This window comes from Odocoileus virginianus, chromosome 5, assembly GCF_023699985.2.
Source record: "Odocoileus virginianus isolate 20LAN1187 ecotype Illinois chromosome 5, Ovbor_1.2, whole genome shotgun sequence".
Lineage (NCBI taxonomy): Eukaryota > Metazoa > Chordata > Mammalia > Artiodactyla > Cervidae > Odocoileus > Odocoileus virginianus.
In genome coordinates this window covers 78,755,500-78,779,733 of record NC_069678.1, presented here as the reverse complement: position 1 = coordinate 78,779,733, position 24,234 = coordinate 78,755,500, and the positions used below count along the sequence as shown (strand labels likewise).

The 24,234-nt window shown below is 39.2% G+C and overlaps 1 protein-coding gene across 1 annotated transcript in view; it reads right to left on the bottom strand.

Annotated features, from left to right (window-relative positions):
• Nucleotides 1-12,101: 12,101 nt before the first annotated feature.
• The window catches only part of LOC110122254 (putative selection and upkeep of intraepithelial T-cells protein 1 homolog), a 32,362-nt gene continuing 20,229 nt past the window's right edge, over nt 12,102-24,234 (bottom strand). The window contains exons 5-9 of the mRNA XM_020869688.2: nt 22,782-22,892; nt 21,728-21,820; nt 20,583-20,690; nt 16,681-16,803; nt 12,102-12,404 (exon numbers count right to left, since the gene is read on the bottom strand). Of these exons, the coding sequence (XP_020725347.2) occupies nt 12,388-12,404; nt 16,681-16,803; nt 20,583-20,690; nt 21,728-21,820; nt 22,782-22,892 (452 nt within the window). The 3' untranslated portion in view covers nt 12,102-12,387. The remainder of the gene's footprint in view (nt 12,405-16,680; nt 16,804-20,582; nt 20,691-21,727; nt 21,821-22,781; nt 22,893-24,234) is intronic.

The window sequence follows — 24,234 nt, the reverse complement described above, 5'->3', positions numbered from 1 at the left end:
GCTGATTCATGTCAATGTGTGACGAAACCCACTACAATATTGTGGAGTGATTGGCCTCCAACTAGTAAGAATAAATGAAAGAAAAATCCTACTTACTGAAACTCTTTCTCATTTTGCTGAAAGTTTGATATTTTAATTCTAGAGGCTTTTATCTTCTTGTGGGCCATAGATACCTAAACATTAGTCTCTCTTATAATAAGTCCTTCCAATAATAGATACAGGAAATAGAAAAGAAGTAGAGATATTTAGGCAAGCTTACAGAATCTAAATCCTCTCTGCTTGTTACTTACTATCCACTGATTACACAGACAGTATTCCCAAGGCAAGTAAGAAACAGAGACATGGCTAGGAAAGTTACCACTCCAAGGTACTGAGAACTTCTGCAAAAGAGTTAAACTTCAGTCAGTGGAGACTGAGCCTACTGCCATTTAAATTTGATTTGAGCTTCATATCATGAACTAAAGTGGCACCAAATGTTTTAGACCCATAAACCCAACAATGATCTGCCCTGTTGACTTTCCCACTACAATTGTGTAGGAAGGCCAGTCCAACAGGGCACAGCAGTCAGGAAAAAAATCAGGACAAGGGAAAGAAAGACAGGACAAAAGTGTGTTTGTTTGAGTTCCCTGGGCCATACAGCAAATGTAAGTTTCCATGTTACTCTTTCCATACATCTCACCCTCTCCTCCCCTCTCCCCATGTCCATAAGTGTATTCTCTATGTCTGTTTCTCCACTGTTGCCCTGTAAATAAATTCTTCAGTATGGAGGGAGTTTCAAAAGGGAGGGGATATATGTATACCTATGGCTGATTCATGTTGAGGTTTCACAGAAAACAGCAAAATTCTATAAAGGAATTATCTTTCAATAAAAAATAAATTAATTTTAAAAAGAAATAAAGCAGGGGATTATAAATTTGATGGTATTAAAAAAGTGACTCTCTCATTGACCAGTTATATTAAAAGAAGAACAAAATAAAACTTTTAGATATGACAAAAAAAAAAAAAAAAAAAGAGTGTTTGTCCCAGTGGAGACTTACATTAAGGCTCTGCTTCCCGCTAGAGATGAAAATCAAAGTCCACACGGAGAGGGAGGTAGGACACCATCTGTATATTAAACAATGTCTCCAGAAGAATAGCATGCCAACAATAGAAAGAACAAAGTGACAGCTAAGAGACAGAAAAGGGCTGTGCTCACTCTAACATAAACTCCTTTTGTCCCTTTCTTGCTACTGTTCAAGGGTTTTCCCTTCTGGCAAAAGAGGATCAGATAAGAGTCCAAATTGGTCCTAATTTGCTGATGTCCAAAATACCCATCAATTCCCTAAGCTTGTGAATCAGGAATTTCCTTTTCTGAGAGGTGTCAGAGTGTGTCTTGTCCTGACTTGTTTCTAAGTGAAGCAGTTTCAGAAGTATCAGGCTTCCTTTACCTAGACTGCAGTTGCCAAAGAAATGGGTCATAGCTATGATATTTGAGTTAATGTTCTACTTCCAAATAATACCACTTAATGTTTTCCCTGAAAAATATATTCCAAATATTCCAATATGGAATTAGAATTATGTCTGTCTTGGGAGAGACTCTATTCTCTTTTCAAAATTGTACACTCCAAGTTTATTGTAGGCAGTTCTCAAGTTTTGTGGCTTGCATGATATACTTAAAGCATTATCTTTGTTTGTCTCTATGTATCTCTCTATTTTTCAAGTCTTCTTGAATGACCCTTATAATTTACATAAAAATGATTGCTAATATTGGTTTATGCACTAGAACTTAACTGTACAGAATGTTACAATCAAAGGGGTTCTTCTTTCTCCAATTTTGTTTTATCTAGAAAATGTAGACCTTTACCTTGATCTCCACTGTTCTGTGGATGTCATGGAGTACCAACATGGCCTCTGGTGTACACTCTCCCCATATCTAACTAATTTGACTTGAACTTATACACCTTCAATATTACTCACTGCTTCTGTAACAAGTTTTCTACAATGATGGACATTCAACTTCTCTTACAAAACATAGGACACTTGAAGGCCATAGAACCAGCAGTATAAAATTTTGAGGAAAAAGCATTTTGGACCAAGAGCTTATACTTTTGTGTAAACCCAAATAATTTCCAATGTATGAGAGCAAATTAAAATTTCCATATATATTCTAAGACTCCTAAAATATATCACCTATGTGCCTTCCTTGCAAATTTATGTGAGAAATTACCTAAGCCAAGTACAATTGTACCATAATTAAGATCTCAAGCTAGGAGACTATCTCATATATAGGAAAAGTGGTATGCTGAGAAACAACTAAATATATCATAAAATCTAAATGTTTCCCTTAAATAATCCAAACATACCATAGTCAGAAATATAAAAGGACTAAAATTTTGACTTGCAAACTGAGACTTAAATTGGATGAAGTTACAAAATAGAAGATGGTTGGTTTTCAGGACATATGCTTTGATGGTTAATTTTATGTGTCAACTTGACTGAGCTAAGGGACCCCCAGATAAGTGACAAAACACTTCTGGGTGTGTCTGTAAGTGTGTTGCCTGAAGAGTTTAAGATCTTAATCAGCACTGTTTATAATAGCCAGATCATGGAAGCAACCTAGATGCCCATCAGCAGATGAATGGATGAGGAAGCTGTGGTACATATACACCATGGAATATTACTCAGCCATTAAAAAGAATTCATTTGAATCAGTTCTAATGAGATGGGTGAAACTGGAGCCCATTATACAGAGCGAAGTAAGCCAGAAAGATAAAGACCATTACAGTATACTAACACATATATATGGAATTTAGAAAGATGGTAACGATAACCTTATATGCAAAAAAAGAAAAAGAGACTCAGATGTATAGAACAGACTTGTGGACTCTGTTGGAGAAGGCGAGGGCAGGATGTTTCAAGAGAACAGCTTCGAAACATGTATATCTAGGGTGAAACAGATCACCAGCCCAGGTTGGATGCATGAGACAAGTGCTCAGGCCTGGTACACTGGGAAGACCCAGAGGGATGGGGTGGAGAGGGAGGTGGGAGGGGGGACCGGGATGGGGAATACATGTAAATCCATGGCTAATTCATTTCAATGTATGACAAAAACCACTGCAATGTTGTAAAGTAATTAGCCTCCAACTAATAAAAATAAATGGGAAAAAAAATAATAATAAATAAAATTTTAATTAAAAAAAAATAAAAAATAGATACGTGGTTAAAGTAAAAAAAAAAAAAAAAGATCTTAATCAGTAGACTGAATAAAGCAGTTAGAGCTCTCCAAGATGGAAAGACATCATCCAATGTGTTGATGGTCTGAATAAATCAAAGAGGTGGAGGAAGGGCAAATTCTGTCTCTTCTTAAGCTGAGATGTCCACATTCTCCTGACCTCGGACATCAGAGATCCTGGTTCTTAGGCCTTCAGACTCCAGAACTTAACACCAATGACCCTCGATTCTGAGGCCTTAGATTGGGAGTTATCAGTTCCCCTGGTTCTCAGGTCTTGAATTTGGACTGAATTATACCACCAGCTTTCCTGGTTCTCCAGCTTGCAGTTGGAAGATTGTGGTACTTCAACTGGTATCTGCAGCCATGTGATCCAATTCCTATAACATATTATAACACATTCTTATAACATATTCCTATAACATATTATATAAGTTATATATCTCTACATATATCCTACTGGTTCTGTTTCTCTGGAGAATAATGACTAGTATATATACTTAAAACATAATGATGAAAGCAGTTTCAGTGTAAAGGGATTAAAAAAAAACCTGGAAAATAATAGCTGTATACTGATATTAGGGCTTTCCAGGTAGCACAAGTGGTAAAGGATCCCCTGCTGATGCAGGAGTCTTGAGAGATGTGAGTTTGATCCCTGGGTCAGGAAGATCCCCTGGAGGAGAGCATGGCAACCCACTCTAGCTTTCTTGCCTGGAAAATTCCTGGCAGGCTACAATACATAGGGTCATAAAGATCCAGACATGACAGTAGTGACTTAGCATGCACACACATGCATACTGATATTACTTGTAATTATAAAGAAAACATAATTCATATAGATGAAGAGGATTACTATTGTTGTTCAGTTGCTCAGTCGTGTCCGACTCTTTGTGACCCAATGGACTGCAGCATGCCAGGCTTCCCTGTCCTTCACCAACTCTTGAAGCTTGCTCAAACCCATGTCCATTGAGTTGGTGATGCCATCCAACCTTCTCATCCTCTGTTGTCCCCTTCTTCTCCTGCCTTCAATCTTTCCCGGCATCAAACTCTTTTCCAATGAGTCGACTTCACATCAGGTGGCCGAAGTATTGGAGCTTCAGCTTCAGCATCAGTCATTCCAATGAATATTCAGGGTTGATTTCCTTTAGGATTGACTGTTTTGATCTCCAGGATTACTACACAGCATTTTAAACTTTAGCCATTTTTGTTGGCATGTGGTACTATCTCACTGGGTCTTAATTTGTATTTATGTGATAATGACAAATGACACTTAGTGAAATGTATTGGGAAAAGGAACACATTTAGACATGATATGCTTGTCTTTCACAGCACAAAAAACAATCCAGGGCAAGGCATAAATGTCTACATGCGACTTTAAGAGAGTGAACTGTTATACTGTAATCCAAAATGCTAGATTACAGAAGGAAAAGTTTGATGGGGACCTAACACCTCAAAGAAAGATTTCTGGAGGTGGAGTTTGAATTGGACTTTTAAGATTATTAATGTTTTGGGCTCAGAAATCAGGAGAAATAAAGCAAGAGGAGAAGACAATTAGTGATGCTAAGAAATAGGACTGTTGTAAGAATGGCTTTTTTTAAGCAGTCTTGCTCCTCTCTTAGGTTCCCGGTGATTTGAAAAGTTCCTCTGTGAGATATGCATGGTGGATGAGAATTAGGAACATGTTAATATAGTTCTCTGATGATAGAATTAAATGAGTCATAGAGTTTGAGTTCAGCATCTTTCTGAGAATATGTTATATCTGGAAATCCTTCACTTTCCTTCAGGACTGAAATTTTATAATAGGAATGCTTTGTTCAGTATAGTTAGGTCTGAAGAGTAAATTGAAAAGGACATTTTTTCCTAGGGTTGTACAGGTATACAGATTATTCACTTCTTTTTCTCTAAGCCTGAAACCATCATGGTCCATATTGCAATTCATATATTAATTTTAAAATATACATATTATTACACTATTTTAAGTTGTTATACCTAAATTTTAGAGTCACAAACACTATATATAAGTTAAGGAAAATACTTAAAATGACCTAGGAAAATGTTTTTTACTGCCTCTTCCTTGGTCAGATCTAGAAACATTTCCAACTTTTACAAACATCACTGTTGCTTCTTGGAGAAAAGAACTTCACTTGATTGAAATGCAATGTTGTTTTTCACAATTAAGATGTGTGACAAGAAAGTAAATGAGCTCATTAAAGTCACATTGTCTTGGGCTTCATTTCCTCATTGGTCATTACTGTGTTTTGATAAACTAATTTGTATTGAAGTGTTAGAATTTTATTTGTCATCCTTGAAATATGACATTCTACCACAATGCCCCATTACATTTTAATAATACCCTCAGGTTAGATAAAGCACTAGTATAAAATTCAGTGAACTGAATTTTCAAGTATTATGGCCAGCACGACTAGTCACAAGGAGTGGATTTTTTCACTCTCTCAGTTCGGTTCAGTCACTCAGTCATATCCGACTCTTTGTGACCCCATGAATCGCAGCACACCAGGCCTCACTGTCCATCACAAACTCCTGGAGTTTACTCAAACCCATGCCCATTGAGTCAGTGATGCCATCACAGCCATCTCATCCTCTGTCGTCCCCTTCTCCTCCTGCCCCCAATCCCTCATGGCATCAGGGTCTTTTCCAATGAGTCAACTCTTCGCATCAGGTGGCCAAAGTATTGGAGTTTCAGCTTCAGCATCAGTCCATCCAATGAACACCCAGGACTGATATCCTTTAGGATGGACTGGTTGGATCTCCTTGCAGTCCAAGTGACTCTCAAGAGTCTTCTCCAACACCACATTTCAAAAGCATCATTTTTTTGGCGCTCAGCTTTCTTCACAGTCCAACTCTCACATCCATACATGACCACTGGAAAAACCATAGCCTTGACCAGACAGACCTTTGTTGGTAAAGTAATGTCTCTGCTTTTTAATATGCTATCTAGGTTGGTCATAACTTTCACTCTCTAGCAGTTAGCAATTTGTACCAAAGAAGCAACATGAGATTTAGTTTAGCAAAGTTTCTGATAAAAGCAGTAATGGCTTCAATAACCCTGTAATCTGTCAGATATTTCTCCCCATAATCCTGTTTTGATGGTTCTCTAAAATGTTTGTATTACAGAAAGCTCTTTTACCTTTGCTACCCTATAGTTTCATTTTCTTGTGCAATATCATCTAATTTTATGCTTTCATATATTTCTGTTAAGTTGATAATTTCATTATCTCACTAGTCATGACCTGAGACCAGATCCTGATACATTTGCCAGCTAGCTGTCTTCACCATAGACATATCAAAATCAGTACTCAGAATTGATATACCTTTCCCTTCAGTGCTCTTAATTCTGTTTTCCCACCTCCTGTATTTCTGTGTTGAGTATCAGTATCTCCATTTTTATGATTTTTCAAAAAATACATCTGGGCATGGTTATTAACTTCTTTACTCTTCTCAGACTCTTTTCCTGCCCAACACATCCTCCTGTTTCATCAATACTGTTCACTTTTCCTTTAGACTATGCCTTTTAGAAGTACTTCTCACTAATGAGAAGTTGGAAAATCACATTGGGAACTCTGAGGAGGGCAAGTATATTAGAAATTTTGGAACAGGGAAATGATAGGAATTGATACCATCTATATGAAAAATCTGCAGATGATAGCCCTACTCGTGTTTAAAAATGGAGTAAATTACATGAAGAAGACAAAATAGAAAAAATGATTAATAATGTATTATTTCAAACCTTTATTCTGATGATAGAGACTGTTCTATGGACAAAATTACTGAAAAATCATATCAATCACACTATATCATGGATAATTCTTAGAAAAGTAAGGGATGCAGATTGTTGACAAAATCCTATTGCTGGAGTTTGGGGTAGGGTAGGTGTTATGGCTGAAAGTGAAGAGGAACTAAAAACCCTCTTGATGAAAGAGAAAGTGAAAAAGTTGGCTTAAAGCTCAACATTCAGAAAACTAAGATCATGGCATCTGGTCCCATCACTTCATGGGAAATAGATGGGGAAACAGTGGAAGCAGTGTCAGACTTTATTTGGGGGGGGGGGCTCCAAAATAACTGCAGATGGTGATTTCAGCCATGAAATTAAAAGACACTTTCTCCTTGGAAGGAAAGTTATGACCAACCTAGATAGCATATTAAAAAGCAAAGACACTACTTTGCCAACAATGGTCCGGCTAGTCAAGGCTATGGTTTTTCCAGTGGTCATGTATGGATGTGAGAGTTGGACTATAAAGAAAGCTGAGGGACAAAGAATGGATACTTTTGAACTGTGGTGTTGGAGAAGACTCTTGAGAGTCCCTTGGACTGCAAGGAGATCCAACAAGCCCATCCTAAAGGAGATCATTCCTGGGTGTTCATTTGAAGGGCTGATATTGAAGCTGAAACTTCAGTACTTTGGCCACCTGATGAGATGAGTTGACTCATTAAAAGACCCTGATGCTGGGAAAGATTGGGGGCAGGAGGAAAAGGGGACGACAGAGGATGAGATGGTTGGATGGCACCACCGACTCGGTGGACATGAGTTTGGGTAAACTCCAGTAGTTGGTGATGGACAGGGAGGCCTGGCGTGCTGTGGTTCATGTGGTTGCAAAGAGTCGGACATGACTGAGGGACTGAACTAAACTGAACTGAACTGAGAAGGATATGGTAACTAGTATTGGCCAATATATTCTGGTATCTTGCCTGGTGAACCACCCCCCCGCCCCAACAGAGAAGCCTGGGGACCCACAGTCCACAGGGCCACAAAGAGCCAGACACAACTGAAGACTTTTTTTTTTTGCCTGTGGCAGCTCTGCCCCAGTGAGTGTTCAGCATGAAGGTGGTGCAGCTGCTTGGCTTGCAGGGACCCTGGAGGCGCCAAGTGTGCAGGGACACTGACTGCCTCTGCCCCAGGCGTTATGGCCCTATCAGAGTGTTTTTTTGAGCCTCTTGTAGCTGGTAATCAGAAGACCTCTTTGGCCAGTCTTTCTCTACAGCTCTACCCATTCAGGCACTTAGAGGGCCCCCTTGCCTGGGGTCCTTCTCTGTTGTTTGGTGCATCAGGCACATAGTGCACCCGCCCCCTGGCTGGGGCCCTTCTCTGTAGGTCAGTGCGTCAGGCACTTGGAAGGGGCACCCCGGCTGGGGCCCTTCTCTGTAGGGCAGCGCGTCAGGCACTTGGAAGGGGCATCCCGGCTGGGGTCTTACCCTGTAGTTCAGCGCCTCAGGCGTTTGATGGGCCGGCCTATCTATTGTTCAGCTGCCGGTGCTAGCATGTGGGGAGAGAGGGGCTATGGTGATGGCTCCACCCCCTACACATGACTCAGCAGTATTGTCTTGCTTCCATGGCTTCCTGGCTTTCCTCCACAAGCATTTCCCACCACAATCTCCTCCCTCACATCCCCTAGATCCGTCTCTTTGCAGTCAACAGCAGCCCTCACCCTGGGATTGCTCCACAATCACTAAATAGCTCCTAGCTGCTGTGCCTTCTAGGGGACCTGCGTAACTGTCCAGGGTATGTATGGCTGTGGCAAGGACTGTCTGATTCTTATTCCATTTAGGCTGCCACTGATCAGCTGTTTCACTCTCAGCCTTAAATACTTCTCCTCTGACGCAGACAACTGCCCTGATGTAGGGATCAGACCCTTGCTTCGGTTCCTCCACCCACCAAGGGCAGGTCCAGTCCTACTAACACTCGTGTTTTTCCCCCTAGTTCCTTTGTTCAACCAAGTTTTGCGTAGTTCTATGTATTCTTTTCTGCTGGTCAGGTACTCCTGCCTGCTCTCAGCTGGTGTTCTTCATGCACTTCTGTGTCTGAAGGTGTATTCCTGATGTATCCATGGAGAGAGATGTACACCACATCCACCTACTCCTCTGCCATCTTTTTCTCCTCAGATGTTGTATTTTAAGGCAGGTTTTCACTCTCCTCTTTCATCTTCATCAAGAGACTCTTTAGTTCTTCTTCACTTTCTTCATCTGCATATCTGAGGTTATTGATATTTCTCCTGACATCTTGATTCCAGCTTGTGATTCATCCAACCTGGCATTTCACATGATGTACTCTGCATAGAGGTTAGATAAGCAGGGTGACAAAATACAGCCTTAATGCACTCCCTTCCCAATTTTAAACCAGTCCATTGTTCCATGTCTGGTTCTAACTTTTGCTTCTTGACCTGGATACATGTTTCTCAGGAGACAGGTAAGGTTGTCTGATATTTCCATCTCTTAAGAATTTTCTGCAGTTCATTGTAAATGAAATTTTACACATAGTAAAAGGCTTTAGCATAGTCAGTGAAGCAGAAATATGTATTATTATTTCTGATCTTGTTGAAGAGGGCTCCCCAGATGGCTCAGTGTTAAAGAATCTGTCAATGCAGGAGATGCAGGAGATGCCGGTTGATCTCTAAATCAGGAAGATCCCTTGGAGGAGGAAAGGGCAACCTACTCCAGTATTCTTGCCTGGAGAATCCCATAGACAGAATACTTTGGCCAGGTGATACTGAGCTGACTGCTTTGAAATGACCCTGATGCTAGGAAGGATTGAAGGCCAAAGGAGAAGGGGGAGGCAGAGGTTGAGATGGTTAGATAGCATCATTGACTCAATGGACATGAATTTGAGCAAACTCCAAGAGATAGTGAAGGACAAGGGAGTCTGGTGTGCTGCAGTCCATGGGGTCACAGAGTCAGACATGACTTAGCAACTGAACAGCAGCAACTTGTTGAAGAAAATATATTGCAGAAACTAGAGCCCTTCATCAGAGTTGACATACACATTTGACTTAGGACTCAGAGAAGTCAAAGGAGGATTCATGGGAAAGTAGAGCAGTTTCAGATCTAGCTTCTGCATCATGCCAATGAGAGGAATCAGCAGATCAGCAGTAACATATATAATACAAGCTGCAAAATGGCTGCTGCTTCCTTTTCACTCTCCATCCCCCAAGAATTTTTCTTATGGCCTACCCTAACTGGAAACACACACAAAAAGGACTTTCTGAAAAGTGTAGTCAAGTTGACACACATATAATGATACCGTCACAATGTCCTTAAATCAATATTTGTTTTTACGTATGAGAAAGGACAGAATCATCTGAACATAAACTAAGAGGAGAAATGGACAGTAAAAAGAGACCTAATAGACCAAAGCTGACTGAGATGGTGAAATTAGCTGATAAGTTTAAAATAACTTTAATTGGTTTGTCCTGGCATGTTGAGGAAAAGATATTTAATAGATAGCATTACCATAGAAGTGGAGTCTATAGTAGGAAAATACTTGGGATTCCCAGAGGGAGAAATATAACTTCTGAAATAAAAACTCATTAAAAAGAGTTTAGCAGCTTATTCAGCTGAAATAACATGGGATTAGTGATTTGGGAGACTTTAATTGTAAATATCCAAACTGAAGAACGGAGAGGAAAAAGAATATAAAATAAAGAAAAAAACATAGGGAGATTAGAGACAGTGAAGGATCTAACAGACATACAACTAGACACCCAAAAGCAGGAGACATAGTTGAAGAAACAATGACTGAAACATTATCATATTTTGGAACGTTATTTTTAAACCCATGTATTAATGGAGGTACATTAATCTCAAGCAGTATCAATATAAATTAAACCATATCAAACACATTGTAGTCAGGCTATGAAAACCAAATTGACGCAAATCTGTTTAAAGCAATCTGAGAATAAAAGACATATTGTCTTCAAAAAAGCAACAATAAGGCAAATAATTGACTTTTCAACAGGTAATACAAAAAGCAGAAAATAATGGAATAATCTACTTGACATGTTGGAAGGAAATAAGCTTCAACCAGGATTTTGTTCTAGATGACACTATCCTTTAAAAATGTAGGTTAAATATGATTCCATAGAGGTGTGGGAGAATTATTCTACTTTTTTAAAGGAGAAATTTACAGCAACCAAATCTCTTGGTTCTTAAATCAAATTAAACAAGGTTATATATCTATTTTTTTTGTTGTTTAGTCACTCAGTCATGTCCAACTCTTTGTAACCACATGGACCATAGCCTGCCAGGCTCTATCCATGGGATTTCCCAGGTAAGAATACTGAAGTGGGTTGCCATTTCCTTCTCCAGGGGATCTTCCTGACCCAGGGATCAAATCTGAGTCTCCTGCTTTGGCAGGTAGATTCTTTACCGCTGAGCCACCAGGGAAGCATTATATCCTGGCATGAAAACCACAGTCAGTGCCTGTATTTCTGTAGGTCAGTGTCTCTACTAGAAGGTTTGTAGTTTTTCAGAAAGTTATTACCCTGATGAGCTTCCCAGGTAGAGTAAAGAACCCACCTACCAATGCAGGAGAAGTTAGACACAGGTTCCTACTCCAGTATTTTGCCTTGAGAATCCCATGGACAGAGGACTCTGGTGGGCTACAGTCCATAGGGTCACAAAGTGTTGGACATGACTGAAGTGACTTAGCACACACACACATCTTCCTGATACCTACCATGTGGGTTACCCAATGAATGGAAATTTTTTCCAAATTTCTTCTAGGTTATAACTTGAGCTTGTTTCTACCCATGGCCTTTGTTACTTCAGTCATTATGAAAGCCAATCCTGAAATAAATTTATATCCTAATATTTTCCTTGTGTCCCTTATCAGAGTAAGTACTCTGGCTTCACTTGAAAACTTTATCCTTCTTATATTTAATTTAATATACAAAATCATTCTTTTAGCTCAATGTACAGAAGATGTGTTACCTGTTTATTTAATTTTTATTATGGACTCTCATGCTAAGAGCCTTCTGATGCATTTCCCTGATTGATGTCCCAGATATGTTTAATTGCTGATAGATACGACATTTAATTCTGATAGGTATAGATTTATTTCTACTTTCAGAGTTACTTTCATTTTCCCATGTAGATTATTGACTTTATTTCAGTCATTACCCTAATTTGTTATCTTCTGTCTTCTGATTACTTTTCTATCCATTTTAACTTTAACATAGTTTGTACAAGAGCTACAAATGAAATGCAAATTTGAGTGAACAAACATATTTTATTTGCTCTACACCTGGCAATTATTTGGCTGCATATAAAATTGCAAGGGAAAAATTAAATTGTGAGGGCTTAGCTACTTTTCTTGGAGATCGTAGACTATTGATCCTCCGTAGTCTATCCATTGTCCCAGATGAAACATTCGGTGCTTGCTTAATCCCTTAATTTTGTAGGAAACCTGTTGAGGAAATAAAATGTACTCAAGCTATTATAAATTCACATTTTACTAAAGGCAACTAGTTGAAATAAAAACACATCCAAGATGCCAAAGTCATCTTTGGAAAAGCCATGAGAAACAACTTTTATTTAGAAGTCATTAACTTGACTTCTCTGGCTTAAATCAATGAGAGGAAAATCTCTGCTGGGAGGATGTGTGTAAGGAATAAAGGTATTCTAGAAAGGAGTCTGATTTAATTTGCACAGTATTGCTTTGCAACTGAAGTAAATGGATACGCTGGTGAAACTATAATCAATATATATTCACACACATAAACTATCTCTTTCTGTCTTTTTTCTCTTTTCTCCTTCACTCTCATAACTCAAAGAGCAGTAAATCACTCTACATTATGTGCATTTGCTTGGAAAAGGCTATCATTGCACAATGTTATCTGATGCTTAATGTCACAAGGCACATCAGAAACTGCAGTGAATCTGTGGACTTGCTTTTTTAAATTTTTCTAAATATTCTTATGTATCCCTTTAACCTTCTGGAACTTGAAAAGTTGTGAAACATAAGAGACAGAATTGGAAAATTTAACTTTTCAAATAAGAGAAGAGATAAACTCATTCAGTGAAAGGGTGCATAGAAAGTTGTTACTGAAAAAGCAATGAGATTCATCCTAAACCCTAATACAAACTTGGTAGAACTGGAGAAAACATTAAGAAAAATTGCTGGAAAAGTATTTGAGGCAATTATTTTTTCTTTGTAAAACAAAATTGACCTGATTATGAGAAATGGTTGATTTTCTTTTCTCTTTTTTTGGCCACACCCCACGGATGCAGGATCTTAGTTCCTCAGAGCAGGGATCGAACTTCAGTCACCCTGCAGTGGAAGTGTGGAGTCCTAACCTCTCGAATTCCCAATTTTTTTAAACTTAAAAATCTAATGAGCGACTTCACTTTCACTTTTATGCATTGGAGAAGGAAATGGCAACCCACTCCAGTGTTCTTTCCTGGAGAATCCCAGGGATGGGGTCGCACAGAGTCGGACACGACTGAAGTGACTTAGCAGCAGCAGCAGTAGCTAATGTAGAGCATTTCAATTTATGGTCAAGTTTGATCTTTTCCAATTTTGGCCTGTTGTGAGGTTGCTGCTATAGATTCTATAATATTAGCAACGTGAGATATATTAGAATTAATAGACTGTAAATGGTAATAAGTAGAATGAATTGAGTCTTTTCAGTCAAATACATTGCACAATCTCTCTTTCAAATCAATTAGAATATTTTCTTGATTTATTCATAAACACCTGGGAAAGCAAAAAAGTAACTGACAAAATCTTTGAATGGCTAAAGCAACTCCTTCAATGGTCTCCATCGGACAAAGAGGAGCAGTGCTGAGAAATGGCCTTATGATACCACGTGGCTGAAAACAGGATTCATTTTTTAATAACTCTGGTCTCCAGTGTGAAAGACAATAAAACCTCTCCTTGATTCTAACTCTTCTTTTAATCCCACTCGGTCAGCAGGTAAGCCTGGCTTTTGAGTGGATGAATATTGGCTACAGGCTCCTTTCTGCTTTCAGCCATCACTAATCTGTGTCTCATAGGATGCAAGGATAGTGATTGAGTTGTTTTCCTCAGTGGTAGATACTAGGCCTGAGAAGCATAAATCTGTACTGTGGGAAGCACTCATTTGTCCTTGCAATTGTTTAATTTTAAAAGGTGGAATGTTTCTCAACATTGGAGAGGTAATGAAGGGTCTGACTCCAGTCCAGGTTACTATATGTGATTCCTTATGTCAGACCATAGGAAATGACAAAAGATTTGCCTCGCTGGCTCCTCACACCAGACTTGGTGCACAGTCAGCACCTTTCAGTTTCTGGAGGGAGGTGCAATCCAGGACTAGGTCCTTCACTCCCAGCAGCCATGTTCATATGCATACCTGCATTCCTAGCCCAGGTACCTCTTTTTGGAGGCTTCCTTACTAGGGTCCTCAGCCTAAATGCCTTTTTTATTTTTAGTACCCTCTGCTGAGACCTTTTGTTGGGGGAGGGCATCTTGATTAAATTATTCTTCTCCACTTTGACTCAGGATTGTTCCATTCTAGTTCTGTTTCTCCTTCCCATCCATTCTCCCCCTGAGTCTATAAAATGGCAGGAGTCTTCTGTGCAGTGTTCTTTACAGTGAGACACTATTTCAAGCCCAGGTCTCCTGCATTGCAGGTGCATTCTTTACTGACTGAGCCAGCAGAGAAGCCCAAGAATACTGGAGTGGGTAGCCTATCCCTTCTCCAGGGCATCTTCCTGACCCAGGAGTTAAACGGGGGTCTCCTGCATTGCAGGCGGTTTCTTTACCTCCAGAGCTACAAGGGAAGCCCTAGTGGTCTTTATAGTGAGGCACTATTTCCCCAACCTGTGCTGCAGGTCACCTGACCCTTGTCCAGTGCTGGAACTATGAGGAGCCAGCGCTATTTTCCTTTTTGGCCTCTTACACACCCACAGTAAGGGGATAAAATGATGACTGTTACCTTTAGTTTCTCTTGTCATCCTAATCAGCTACTCTAGCAGCTCTCGACAGGTAGTCCAGAGAGACCCGAGTCAATGAATGCAAAGATGGGAGAGCAAACTACCCATTTGTTGTGGTTCTAGGCCTTTTTAAGCTTAAGTAAAAAGCTTGTATGTATTGTCCACAATAACTCATCATAGATTTGCACTGTATTTAAGGGAAAGAGCCTGCTAGTAATTAAGAGTATATATTTTCATAACCCTGCATACATTTTTTAATGGAACATTTTAGGATTGTAGGTTACTGGTGGAAAACAAGAATCAAGTATTAAAATTTTTCTTCTCACATGACTAGTTTTATATTTCCTTCCATTGATTTCATAAGCAGATTATATTTTGCACATAATGCCAGGACTTTCAATGTTGGATGTTAGGGAATTTCAAAAATATACACTCTACTGTGAACATAGCTTCAGAAATGTTCCTGGTTCAGCCTTTGTAGATGCCTACGAGTTTCTATAATGTTCAATTATCAACTATAATATTAAAATTTTAATTCTGTCTTTGAGATCAAAATAGAAGAAAATGCATAGCATTGATTGGTTTCATCACAGGATGAAACACCTGGACCTTCCAGTTCTACTAGAATTATCACAAGTGTGAAATCAGAACTGAGACTGTCACTGGAATCTGAAGCGCTAACTTTGCACGTGTGGAAACCCCAGGGAGCCTCAAGATGGCTACAATCAGAGAGCCCTTATACAGGGCATAAGTCTTCCTCCTTTCCCTCTGACATTCCTTCCCTCTTTCTTTCCTCTCTTCCTTCTTTCCTCCTTTTCTTTCTTTCTTCTCTTTTTTGTGAAGAGACTATATTGTGTTCATTTCTTTTCAGCGATATATCAGCTGATATCACAGTAAGATTTTGAGCGAACAGGCAGAGACAGTGAGAGATAGTAGAGGTAGATGTTTCAAGAGGTATAGAAGCAGAGGGGAAAAGACAGATTTCACTGGGGTAGAATCTGACCACTTCTGGTCTTCCTCCCCTCTGGCTGCCTCTCTGCTGTGTGTGTAGGAGCAGGTATATGCACATGTGTGTGCATGTGATATTTACTTGAGTACACAATGTTAGATCTTTACATCAAAATTCCTCAGCTGAATAATCTCTTAAGGCATGACTTATCTTCCCCATTTTGTGGAGGAAATAAAATTAGATCAGAAGAGAGAAGCCATTTACCCAAGATCACTCAGCATGGTTAAGCCAGGATAAAACCCAAGCTTATCGGATTTAAAAACTATGTTCTTTTCATTAAGCAACCATCCTTTTCTAGGCTGAGTATAACCTTGTCTTAAAATTACCTCTTTCAGCCCCCCCTCCCCAACCACTTTATTAAACAGGACACTCCCCCCACCTCTTTTTTCTTTATTCCAAAATTCTATTTAGTTGAATTTAGAGTTATCCTGAGACTATTATTATCTTGCTTGGGCAGCTTCATTGCACATGTAATTTCATTACATGTACCAAACACATCATGTTAGAAAAGTATAAATTCTGGCAAGAAAATCTCTAAGGTTTTATTCTTACATCAAATTCACTGAGAGCTTCATACAGAAACAGATCAAACGACAATGAACAGGTCTTTGTTTTTCCCCCAGCTACTAATGCACAAGGACTGGAAAGGTCACTTTTGTAGAAACCCAGGAGACTCAAGAAGCTACAATCAGAGACTGTATCTGGAGATCAGTTAGAAGAATGATGCCTTCTGAGTTACCACCCTTCCCATTCCATTTACCTCTGAGTCTAAAGTAAGCAGAGGAAATGATCATGGTGATGAAGACCGTCAAAACACACAGGATCACAGTCATATCCTCCAGCCACATGACATCCAACTCGAAATGTGGATCTGAAACGGGGACTGTAGAGAGATGCAAGCATTAAAAGAACCACAGCAGGGAACGGAGGACTGGATTACAGACTCACAATGGGTTTGCTTTTCACATTCCTATGGCTCCATACTTCTGGGCTTGTATGAGGGGGAAGGAGAAGTAGGCTGGGTTGTATAGATGATCCTGGAGATGAGCACATTTGAGCTAAGTGTGGAAGAAGGCTGCAAAGAGGCAGATATTGTTTCTTCCACCCAAGCATCATGACACTTGCTCTGGTTGGCCAGAGTCTGAAAGATGGATACACACATTATACTTTTGTCTACTTCATGAGGTGCTGCAGGCCCTCAGGAACTCTAGACCTCTTGAGAAATATGGTAAAATAGAATAATCTGGAATGAGCAGAATCTCTGAGATGAAAAAGATATTATAATTCTCAAAAGTTATCCTCTTATCTGTAGCAGACATCTTCTGTAAAGTATGTTTTCTGGGTGATTATAAAAGTGGGGAATATCCCCACCTCATAATACTGATTAATATGTCTTGTGATGGGAGCACAATTACCAACAGTTAGGGTATCTGTTTCATTACTGGTCAGCTATGCCTATTAAAAATTACTTTTCTATATTAACTCTAGTTTGCTTCACTGACATGATTGTTCACTGATTCATACTATCTTGTAGAGAAGGACAACCAACACAGTAAGGATGGGGAAACAGGAGTCAGGAGTCTTAAATCCACATCCTTGAAATAATGGTTGAAATAATCAACAATGTTCTTCTTGGAGAAAAGAAAACTCAAAAGTCACCAAAATTGTTGCCCTCACAATATATTCCATATGGTCATAGACTGTACAAGTGGAGGGTAAAGCATTTCCCTAATTAATATCTACTTTACCCATAATTTGATATAAATTCTTGGCACTTGACTAGATCAGAGGCCCCTTTAGTAAGGGTGATAGCTTGAATTCTTTAAAAATAGACAAGTTGCTCTGGGAGTATGTGCAAAATGATCAGAGAGTGAAGAGTCTACAAGTCTTTCTCTGGGTCACACACTTCTATTTTTCTCAGCTTAACATTAAGGAGAACTTCAAAGTTCTTCTCCTAAGGGGTAGAACAAAATTTAAAATAAAATTGAAAGAAAAGTTTGGAAATAAAATAGTTCTAGGATGCTAAAAGTATCAGAAGATCGTGTGTGTGTGTGTGTGTGTGTGTGTGTGTGTGTGTGTTTAAATCTATGCTGACTTTTTAATTTTCTTTCCTTCCTACATGGCTAGGGATGTCCATGCTTAGAAGGAAAGTTAAGGTCATGGTGGGGTGCAAGTGAAGAAAGACATGCCATGAGCTTAGGAGAAAAGGGAAGAAGGATGATGGCAAACATGTGTAGCCCAATCTTCCCACCAGCTGAGACACAAGACAGGGAATTGTGGCAGAATCCATAAGACAATGCTAATAATAATGATAGTAATAATAGTATCAAACATTAGTGTGGTTTGCACTATGTGTGAATCTAGACTAAATGACTTCAATGTATTGACTAATTTAACCTAAAATAACCTTATGAAATAGGCATTATCATCAATATTTTAAGGATGAAGAAACTATAGTTCAGAGACTTTAAATAAGTTCCTCAAGTTCACACAGTTAGTAGCATAGCCAAGATAGCCTGACTCTAGTCTGGCACTGATTCTTGGAAATAAATAGTACACATCTCTTGCAGGTTTCTCTGTGCATGACCTCCACAGAAAGCAAGAAGAGCAGAATATATCTGTTGGAGACTCAAATGCTGGCTATTTCTCGTGAAGAAACATTTACTTGCATTTAGAAAGGCAATCTGATTTATTGTAAAATATTCAGAATAAGGGACACATGATTTGAATCCCAGTAATAATTTTATTTTTTGCTGGATCAACTGATGTAAGTTGATCAAATTTTACATTCTGCTGTATCTGCAGCTCCAAAGTGAAGATAATAATAAACACTGCATAAAGATGTTAAGAATTAAAATATACAATGTTTGTGGAATTTCCTGGAAATTTGTATTTGTTAAACGAATTGACAAATGCTTTCTGAATTGATAAACATCAAGAAGGAAAATCAATCCAGAAAGTCACCACAAACAGAAAGTTGTCTAAATTAGGAATGAGGCTGCTAAATGAGATGGTTATAGAGGACGCAATATTCATGGGGAAAAGTCCATTTTAAGTAAGGAGAAGAAAGTTCAGTAGCAATTAGAAAAGAGATTAGTGGAGAGGTGTTACTTGCCTAATTACCAGGAGTTGTGAGCACTGTGGGTGGAGGCCTCTGTGATCAATGACTTAGTTTTAGGTCTTCAAGTTAGAGTAAGCAAAAACAAAATTTTAATTCCCAGATTCACTCTTAAGGATTCCAGGTCTGCTTCGACAGTGACAGTGACTTGCAACCTATTCTTGGGGTTTTCTGTTCTATCCAACGGAAGCCTCATAAATCGCTAAGTACCCAGGCAATATTTCCCTGTAATGATCAATTCTTTTTCACAAGACTGCTGACTAAATATCTCTTTCTTTTAAATTTTATTTTTAGTCTTTCCATAGAGGAACAGTACACTAGAGTTATTGAAACAGAGGTCTAAGTGCCTGGTTGGGGTCTGGGCATTGCCATTACTTAGCTGTGTGAATAGTTATTCAACTTCTTTGTGTTCCAGATTTTATCACATTTAAAATCTAGTTCACTGAAGAGTAAATGTATTAACATTATAAAATCCATACAGCACATAATAAATATTTAATATGTACTAGCTATTATCATAGTATCTTGCTCCTTTCCTCAAGCACAAATGGAGAGAGTATTTAGTTGGCTAACATGCAAAGCAAGATTCAGGTATGGCTTTTCTTAAAGTGAAATATAAAAGCAGTTTCAGTCTAGTCTTATCTAAGACTATTTTGTCTTTATTGCATAGGAGAAAATTAATAAATAAAAACCTCTGAATAGCTCAGCCCCACTTTGTGCATGGGGACCTCAAAGATAGAGCTAAGGACCCATTTTAAAATATGCTGGGTTCAGCTATCCCCAAACTTTTACAATTGCCCTTTCAACTTCACCTTCAAAGAGAGTCAACGAGAAGGATCAGTTTCCGTTGTCCATACAGACCATGAGTATTAGTAGTGTTAGTTGCTCAGTCGTGTCTGGCTCTTGGCGACCCCATGGACTATAGCCTGCCAGGCTCCTCCGTCCATGGAATTCACCAGGGAGGAGTACTGGAGTGGGTAGCCATTCCCTTCTCCAGGGGATGTTCCTGACCCAGGATCAAACCCAGGTTTCTTGCATTGCAGGCAGATTCTTTACCATCTGAGCCACCAGGGAAACCCGAGAACAGATCATAAACTTAAGCAAAATATCTGTAGACATATAAATCATTTTGAGAAGGAGACTTTTTTCTTTGTATCAGTCTCTTAAAGTAATCTATAACCCCCAACATTTAAGATATACTGAATTATTATCTCCTCTAAGCTAAAAGTACAGGAAGAATTGGCTGGATTTTTGGCAAAATATAGCTGTTTTATTGAAGGAAATATTTTCTTTTGCTTGGGAGAAGAGGCATCAGCAGTTCGTATCATTAAACCAACAAAATTCTGGAGGCTGGAATAAAAATCCAGTGACATGAGGTCCAAAAATTTATTGTTCATGGAATTCAAGCAAATATTTGAGGTACAAGAAGAAACCCAAGCTTTCAGATAAACAGCTTTGTTACTCTTCTTTGGCTAAATGTTTTACCAGATACTGAGCACTTGGAGATATTTTCACAAAGTTCTCATCTTTTTGGTCCCACATACCTCTTTTTTTGTAATGCAAATAGAAAATGAGGGAGACAATCATAATGAATGAAGTCGAGACTATTAGTATGCCCACTAACCAAGGAGGTACTGCATTGCAGGAGCAACCTGGAAAAAAAAAAAAAAAAAAGAGGAAGATCACCATCAGTTATTGGTGTGGAGACACTTCAGATTGGGGGAAATGCACCAGAAAAATGAGATTTATAGTTTAATGCCATCCCTTTGTATTTATTTAGAATAGGACTAAGGGGGGTGGGGCAGGAAATATAGGGCTAAGGCTTAGGACTAGCAGATCCCAAGTATCTAAAGGCTTAGGTCTAAAGCTGTTGGTCACTGGGACAAAAGCAGAGCTGTTTCTAGGATGGGAGTGGTTTGGGGCTGAGGCTAAACAGACCCAGAGGAAAGTAACTCATTTTTCTTTTTCTTCCTCTAGCCCATCAATCAGTGTGCCGCATTAGGGAGAGTGAGACAGAGCTATGCACTAGTCCTTATTATATCTAGATTCAAAATAGGCCAGAGTAGGATAGGTCTGGAGACCTCTAAACTGCCTAAGAGATCATAAGAGCTCTGAAAGTAAGAATCTCATGAAAGGGTTATTAGACAACATATTGCTTAAAATCTTATTTAGCACACATCATTGTGGTGTCATTTGGCTATCTAGTCTTCCCATGAAAATATTCTATTACATGGGGGCTTAACATCACAAGTGGTGCCCATTCCTCCATTGTGGAGTATTATGCATAGTCTAGGGCTTCCCAGATGGCTCACTGGGTAAAGAATCTGCCTGCCAATGTAGGAGATGTGGGTTCGATCCCTGGATTGGGAAGATCCCCTGGAGGAGGGCAAGGCAACCCACTCCAGTATTCTTGCCTGGAGAATCCCATGGACAGATAAGACTGGTGAGCTACAGTCCATAGGGTCACAAAGAGTCGGACATGACTAAAGCAACTTAGCAGACACACATGCACAGTCTAACTTAATGTTAAAATCTGGGATACAAAGATTCATGAGCATCATGGTGGCATAAATGGCTCTCATTTTTGTCTCCTTATCAACATCAAAAATGTGGCATCCAGCCATAAAGAGAAGTACCTCTATAGGACACAGAACCATACACCAAGGGACCTGGGAGGAGTTCTGCTCACCTGTGTGTCGGGTAACAGGTAGACAGTATTCAGTACAGGTTCTCGAACGTAGTGGAGATTGTGAGCTGTTTCTGGCTGCTCTTATCTGTGCTCCTAGAGAACATGCAGAACACTGAGCTACTAAAGAGAGAGGCTTTGTGGAAGTCCAAGTTTTCAGCTAGAAAGAGACCTCAGAAGAATGTAGTCTTGAAAGATAGAGCTATACCAGAAAGGATCTGTGAATTTGAAGGTTTAATTTATTATTTATTTTAATTGGAGGATAATTACAATATTGTGATGGTTGTTGCCATACATCAACACGAATGGGCCACAGGCATACATGTGTCCCCCCCCCATCCTGAAACCCCTCCCACCTCCCTCCCCACCCCATCCCTCTGGGCTGTCCCAGAGCACTGGCTTTGGATGCCTTGCTTCAGGCATCAAACTTGCACTGGTCATCTATTTTACATAGGATAATGGACATGTTGAATTTGAAGGTTTTAAAACTGAGTACACCTTTAAGTCATGAACAGCTATTTTTTGTGTGTGTTAAAATTTCCCCCTAAATCCTCCAAGTCCATTTCCCCCAGAGCAGCTTGGTTGAGATGGATGAAAACTTTCCCCTTGGGAAAGGTAAGCTACCTGGAGTAAGTCTCCCTGCATGCTCTATTTTCCTGATGCTGTGTACTATTTAAGTGACCTCTATGCAGCTGTTTCTGCCCTGTGCAATCAGGACTTTATTTCCTGCCTTGACAGAGTCATTGTACCATTTAAGCAGTCAAGTGAGAGATAACGTGTAAACTGTGTTAAATGCTAAATGTTTAAAAGCTCTCCCAGTTTGTTGGGAAAGCTATCACCATAGGAAACAAAATAATTTGAATTTGATTGAGGTACAAGAAACCCAAGACTTTCAGACACACAGCATTGTTAAAAGGTCGAGGAATGGTGAAGAGCATACATCTAGTAAGGACCTAAGAATTCAGAACTTTCTGAGGACACAGGCTTGGAAATCAAGGGTCATGCAGCTTTAGCTCCCCCTTCCCCCTTACATCTTCCACCCTTCAAACCCACTTACTTTGCAATCTACGATGTAGAGCAACACTGGAGACCATGGTGGAGGTCAGCAGTAGAGCCAGAATTAAGCCCAGAATCAACTTCCAAACCGTACTCCATAGAAACAGTTTATCTGAAATAGATTCATCCAAAGCATTCAAGACCTCACAATGCTGAGATATTAGACCTAAGCAAGTTTGGGGAGGCAGTTATAACTGGGTGAGTGAAAAGCGACCAAGAGTCTGAAGTGGGACTAAGCCAAACATGATTTAGTTTGAGACTGGAGCAAAGGTGAGTGAAGACTGCTCATTCCAATTCTTCCCATCCATTCATCTCATGTTCCCCTTGAGGTAGGGCTGGTTTCTTCCCATTAAGCCTCAGGCCAACTCAGTCCTTTAGTCTTTTTGTTTAAGCAACCAGTTTATGTGTAGTCCTGAGTTCTCCAATGTGTTCCTGGGTCTGGCATTATTCTTCTTGAATACATTTAGAGATTATGTAAACTTTCCTTCTCTCCTATTCACATGAACAAGCATCTGCTTTTGTTTGCTGATTTGCACATACTGTACATAGATACCTGTCATTTCACTGGGAATGTGATATTTTTCTCCCCAGAGAAATAAACACAAAAGTATTCTAAAAGTAGTAAATTGCTAAACCTGTTAGGGCCTTATTCCTATTATAATAATCTTGAATTGGGATTATTCAATTATTCAGTCTCAATTCTCTTTAATTGAGATTATCCCTCTCAGTATTTGGCTCCAATATTAATTTCACAGACATATACAAATACTAATACATGTACAGTTACTTAGCAGTTTCCAAGGCACGCATTTTGTTTTATTTCAATCTTTCACGTATCTATTATATTTTGCTTATCAACTACGTGCCATGAAATGTTTGAAGTGGCTGGGGTATATCAAGTACAACCAAGATCTCTACCTCTGTTTTAGAAAAGGAGATAGATAAGTGATTAAAAAAAACATAATAAATAATCTATATAGTAGGTTAAAAGGTGGTACTACTATATAAAAAAGAAAAATGAAAAGACGATAAGGTGATAGGAAATCCCAGATAGAGGGAGTGGTACAAGTTGTGTTTTTGTTCAAATTGGTTTGTCAAAATGGTCTTTAATTCAAACTTAATTCAAATAAATTTAATAAATTCAAATAAATTTAATTCAAAATTGAATTCAAAGGTGAGACGAATACAGACTTGAAGGAGACAGGTAATTTATTGGAATTATAGCATTCTGGCAAGAGGGAACAATGGGAGCAAAGACCCCAAAGCAGGAACAGTTCTGTCTCAGTTGGGGAACAGCAGGGAGGTCTGTGCGATTCAACTAGAAGAGACACAAGAGAACAGTAAGAGACAGGTCAGGCAGGGAACAGGAGGATAGGTGGTGCAGGGAATTTGGGGTCATTTTACTTAGAATAAAATGGGGAATCATTGCAGGTTTTAAACAAAGGGTGACATAT